We start from the raw sequence: 5,616 nt of genomic DNA on the forward strand, positions 1-5,616 counted from the left end.
GCACCGTCCCTGGGTCTGAGGAGTCAGGATTATTGTTACTTGGCCATGGTCTCACGGTTTGTCCAGCACATCTCCACAGAGAAGGAAGGCAGGCAGCTGGCCAGGGTCACTCAGCGGAGGCAGAGAGCCCATCAGAGAGAAGTCCCATCTGCGGGAGCCCTCTTCCTGCAGCAGTGTGGATACAGCACGTCCCTGGAGACCCTCTGGGCGGGGGAGGAGGCAGATGGGAGGAGGGATGCCAGGCAAACCGGCTGGAGCAAGCCCTCTCTACTGGGCTCCATGAACACCAGCCACACCCAAACTCTCAGAAACAGAGGGGCAATAGTGCTGAGGCCTCATCTGGGAATGTGTGACTGCACCTACAGGCCTTAAGTCTGCACCATCTGGGAAGACTCCCAGCCTCAGCCATCCTTAATGGCCCCGTGTCAACATTCTAGGACCCCACATCCCCATCTCTGTGCTGCGTCACTACTGCCTGCCCTAATGTACATGATGATGCTACCACTAAGTCACAACTCTGCCACATTCGTCTGTTGGAGAAAACCTGAAGCAAAGGGAGCCAGAGGCAGAGTGAGAGGGAACATGGCATCCACGTGCAGGCCTGGGGGTGACCTGTACCCACACTGGTCCTCTGCCCCAGGACACATGCTGTAGGGAGCTCTAGCCACAAACAGTTGACCTGCCTGCCCGCCCTCCCCTCCAGGTGCCGTGAGCCTTCTCTTCCCTGCACCCTAACTGGATGCCCCACACATGTGCAGGGGTCTGGTCTGCATGTCCAACAGAGCGGCCCCATCGTGGGTGGAATTTAAATGGGGTGAGTGCCAGGCCTGCACAATCTGGGCTGCCTGGCAACCGCTGTGGGCCACGGAGACCCCAGGCAAATGAGACTCAGTGACAGCAACAAGAACTTTATGAAGAGTCGTGATACATTGGGGTCAACAGTACCCACCAGTAGCTACAGGTCTCTACGGTAAAACGGTTACAGCCTGGGGACCACGAATACCCACAGGGAAAGGGAACAGGGACACTGTTAGGGGCAGTCTTGGCCCACCCAAGGTGGCCACCCGTGGTATGCATCCTGTGTGTGCACCTCGGTGCAGACCCTCATGGGTGAAGGTCATTGCGGGTCCAGGAGGAGGTGATGGAGGAGCTGCTGGGCGACAGGCCAGGGTGGATGGAGTGTTACCGTCTGGAGCCAGCAGAGGGCAGGACATCACTGCAGGAGGGTGTGGAGGGAGAGGAAAGCTGCTGTGAAAACACCCAGGCCAGAGGCGCCCCAGCCACCTGCTGATGCCTGCCCCCAACCCCACAGGGCCTTGGCACCCTCCTCTGGGGCCCGGACACAATGGGGGGCCCACCTGAAGCAGCATGCTGAGCCCCAGGTTGCGGTGCCTCCTCTCCAGCTCCGAGACAGCCTGCAGCAGTGACCCAAAGCGCTCGGCCGGGTCTGTGTCCTCGTCCTCTGCGGACCCCTCCTCTTTATCCGCCTCCTGCAGGAAACGCTCCTCCTCCTCGGCAAAGAAGGCCCGAAGCTTCTTGTAGTCGGTCAGGGCCTTCTTCCTGCGGTCCATCACGTGTCCCTGCAGGGCAGGCAGGTGGACGGCAGGGAGGGACACCTGTGTCCCAGGGCTAACCCTGGGGCCTCCCGCCTCACCTCTGCCCACCTGGGGAGAAGGGCTGGCTGCACAGCCAGCATCAGTCCGCTGCATCCCTGCCAAATAGGGTCAGGGCTCACACCCACACCCTCTCCCTGGGCAGACCCCAGGCTGGAGGACACTTGCCTTCCAAACGGCAGCAGCAGACTCAGCCTGACCATGCAGGTCCCGGGCGTCATTCAGGTCTTTCCGCATGATCTCCACAGAACCCTTGTTCTCCTGGAAAGACACATGGTTACTGATGGGTGCAGTCAGAGGTCCAGGGTCCCCTTCACCTGGTCCGGGGGCAGACTCAGCAAAAACGGACTGCAGGGACCAGAGGGGGTCTCAACAACCTCTCTAAGCTCTCCCCAGAAAGAACTCCGATAGGAAAGGGTCTGCCAAGAATATAACCAGGTAACCAGACATAAGGCCACCCCTTGGGGGGTGCAGGGGGCCCAGTGTTACCGTCACCGATGGGAGGGATGGAGCACGGCTTTTCAAGAGTGCGCTGACCTAGACCTAGGGTTCCCCAGCAGAAGCAGAGCCCAGCTCCTGTCCACCTGCTAGCGGCAGTGCAGCCCCTAGCCACCACCCACCAGTGCCACCGCCCGGGGCTCACACGAACCCCAGGACCCACCCCTGATAATTTGCTGCCATGCTCTCTCCTCCCTCCTCTCAGGTGGGCACGGACCACCCTGTCTCAGCACCAAGAAAGGATCCATCTTTACTCTCGGAAATAGCACTGCCCCCAGCTCTTCAGGGGGAGGGGAGGTGGTCCCCTGGGCCCACCTGCACCCAGACTCTCCAATGGCAGGTTTCTCTCCAGGGTCAGGTGCCCCACGCAATGGTCCACGGCACAGCCAAGGTTTCAGAACCAAGTGGGTGGGGGTCATGGAGCGCCAGTATGAAAATGGTCCAGGTAAAGGCAGGGGGCGGGCCGCACTGGACCACAGCAGGTGACAGCCCAGGCCGACTGCCTGGTCCACTAGACAGAACCTGGGGGGGAGCAGGGGACACTGCCACAGGGTGACGTCACGCCTGGAGGAGGGGAATGAGGTAGGTGAAATACGGGGGTGGGGTCAGCAGATGGACACTGTCTTCAGTACGGTGCAGGGAGGGGCGGAACTGTCTGAATCCTAGCTCGGAGAGGAGTGTCGGAGGTGGGGAAAAAAGAATACGGTCCAGGGATGGGGCGGGCACAGCCGCCTTACAGGGCTGGGGGATAAGGGGAGAAGGCACCGCCCAGGAGAGAAAGAAGGGGGAGAGGGCACCGTCCGGCAAATGAGGGGTAACCGAGCACACTTCAGAATAAGGAATCCGGATTGGAAACGGGACAGGGTACCGTCAGAGGGTTGGGGACCGGGGATGACTGGAGGACTGGGCCCCGCTCGGAGGATGGAGACTGCACTGTCCAAGGCCAGAAAGCACGGATGGGGAACAGGACACCAAGCAAGGGGCGGGGGGGGGGGGGGGGGGGCATCCGACACCGGCCGAGGTGTGGGGGCGGGGAGCCGGGGTTCAGGCTGGGAAACAGAACACCTGCTGAGGGTGTAGGACAGACGGCTGGGGAGGGGAAGTCAGAGCAGCCCGGGGAGGGGGAGTGGGGACGCAGGCCGGGAACGGTACGCGCACAGGTCGCCGCCCGCGCGCACCTTGCCGCGCAGCGCCTTCCTCCAGCGCGGCTCCCACTCTGGCGGCTCGGGCCCCGCGGCCATGCGGCAGGCGGCGCACAGCGGGCCCCCGTCGGCGCGGCACAGCAGCTGCAGCGCCGCTTCGGAGGCCGGGCCGTCTCGCGCGGGCGCAGCGGCCGCCTCCTCGAGCGCCAGCAGCCGGCGGCTGAGCGGCGGGCGGCCGGGCTCCACGGCGCGCTGCCAGCAGTCGTCGGCGCACTCGGGGCACGGGAAGGGCCCGTCCTCCTCGGCCCAGAAGCGCACCACGCACGCCCGGCAGAATCGGTGGCCGCAGTCGGCGCGCACCGGCTCTCGCGGCGCGCGCTGGCACAGGGCGCAGGCGGCCTCGGCGGGCAGCGCCAGGGCGGCGGCGGCGGAGGCCCTCGGGAAGGGCGCGGGCGGAGGGACGGTGACCAGGAAGTGCGGGCGAGGCCGGCCCGAGACGCGGCGGAGACCGGGGACGGGGATGGAGAACACGGCCGGAGAGCCTAGGACGTGGACCAGGATGGCGACTGGGACGCGCGGGGCGGGGACAGCGGGGCGCCCCACGCAGGGTCCTGGCAGCGGTGCCCTCCACGCAGGGTCCTGGCAGAGGTGTGCTTCACTCCTTGGGATCCTGGCAGCCGTGCTCCCGTTACAAAGTCCTGGCAGGGGTGCGCGCTCCTCCTCCTTCGGAGTCCCGGCAGCAACGCTCTCCCCGAGAAGGTCCAGGCAGCGGTGCGCGCGGCCCCTCCCGGGTCCTGGCAGCGATGTACTCCACCCCTCTCAGGTCCTGGCAGCGGTGCGCCTCACTCTCCCGTCCGTCGGCCGGCCCACGTCCTCGCACCCTGAAGTCTTACAAGGATGGTCATTTCCCCTTAAATTGCTCGTAAACAAGAGGGAGAGGTGTCATATTAGTATATGAAAACTAATTTCTAAATTTTTTTTGTAAGCTGCCAGGACCTGGGCGGCGAGCACCCCTCCCCAGCGCTGTTGGGGCGGGGCTGGAAAACGGCCTCGGTGGGGCCCTCTCCTCCTGCAACGGCTGGGCACGCGCGGTCCTGCGTGGGCCTTTTCCTCGTGCAACTGCCACGCGCGGACCCTGCCGCATGCAACCGCCCTGCACGCGCCTTGTCGGGTGGGTCCTTTCCCTGTGCAGCCGCTGGGCATGCACCGTCCCGCTTGGGCCCTTTCCTCGTGCAACCGCCACGCGCTGACCTACCCTCAAGCAACCGCTCTACACGCATCGCCCCGCGTGTGCCCTTTCCTTGTGCAACCGCCACGCGCGGACCTACCGCCATGCAATCCCTCTGCACGCCCGGCCCCGCGTGGGCCCTTTCCCCGTGAAAGATCTGGGCACACGCCGCCCCGTGTGGGCCCTTTCCCTGTGCAGCAGTGCAGCCGCTGGGCATGCACCGCTCCATGTGAACCCTCCCGCAGAGCCTGTGGTCCATTCTCCTGGGCATCCCGTGGCCTGGAGGAATCCAGAGCCAGGAGTTTTCACAGATTCAGACCAAAGAGATCCCAGATGACCCAGAGCTACAGGCCCCAGGACATTTGTTAGAATTTCTTTAGGACTGGGGGGGGGGGGGGGGGGGGGTCGGGAATTGAGAGGAGGAGCAATCTGTTTTGTTGTATTAAAAACAACCAAGCGTGCAGTTTAAAAAAAAAAAAAAGTTACTGTAATTTACCACTACATAATTTTTGTTCTTTTAATTTATCTAAATTTTAGTTAATATACAGTGCAATTTTGGTTTCAGGAGTAGAATTTAGTGATTCACCACTTACATACAACATCCACTGCTTACCCAAGTGCCCTCCTTAATACCCATCATCCATTTAACCCATCTCCCACCCACCTCCCTCCACCAACCCTCAGTTTGTTCTCTGTATTTAAGAATCTCTTGTGGGTTATTTTTCAACAAACCCCTTTCCCATATGTTCATCTGTTGTTTTTTTTCTTAAATTCCACATATGAGTGAAATAATGACATTTGTTTTTCTCTGTCGTGTTCCATTCAGCATAATATATTCTACCTCCATTCATGTTGTTGCTAATGGCTAGGTTTCATTCTTTTTTGTGGCTGAGTAATATCCCATTGTATGCATAAGTATGTATGTGTCTGTTTATGTATACAACATACCACACTTTCTTCAACCATTCATCTCTGGTTGGACACTTGAGCTATTTCCATAATTTTACTATTGCTGACAATGCTGCTTTAAACATGGGGGAGCATGTACCCTTTGAATCTGTACTTTGTATTCTTTGGATAAATTCCTAGTGTAATTGCTGGGTCGAAGGGTAGTTCTATTTTTAAACTCTTTGAG

General features: G+C 60.5%; 1 protein-coding gene across 1 annotated transcript; it reads right to left on the reverse strand.

The window, feature by feature from the left end:
- Positions 1-892: 892 nt before the first annotated feature.
- On the reverse strand, positions 893-4,533 carry RNF187 (ring finger protein 187). Its single transcript, XM_042955352.1, has 5 exons — positions 4,509-4,533; positions 3,290-4,071; positions 1,782-1,874; positions 1,359-1,580; positions 893-1,216 (listed from the first exon to the last, which is right to left on the reverse strand). Exons 1-5 carry the CDS (start codon positions 4,531-4,533, stop codon positions 1,214-1,216), a joined length of 1,125 nt encoding a protein of 374 aa, XP_042811286.1. The 3' UTR covers positions 893-1,213.
- Between the last annotated feature and the right edge of the window lie 1,083 nt (positions 4,534-5,616).

Source organism: Panthera leo, chromosome A1 (genome assembly GCF_018350215.1).
Source record: "Panthera leo isolate Ple1 chromosome A1, P.leo_Ple1_pat1.1, whole genome shotgun sequence".
Lineage (NCBI taxonomy): Eukaryota > Metazoa > Chordata > Mammalia > Carnivora > Felidae > Panthera > Panthera leo.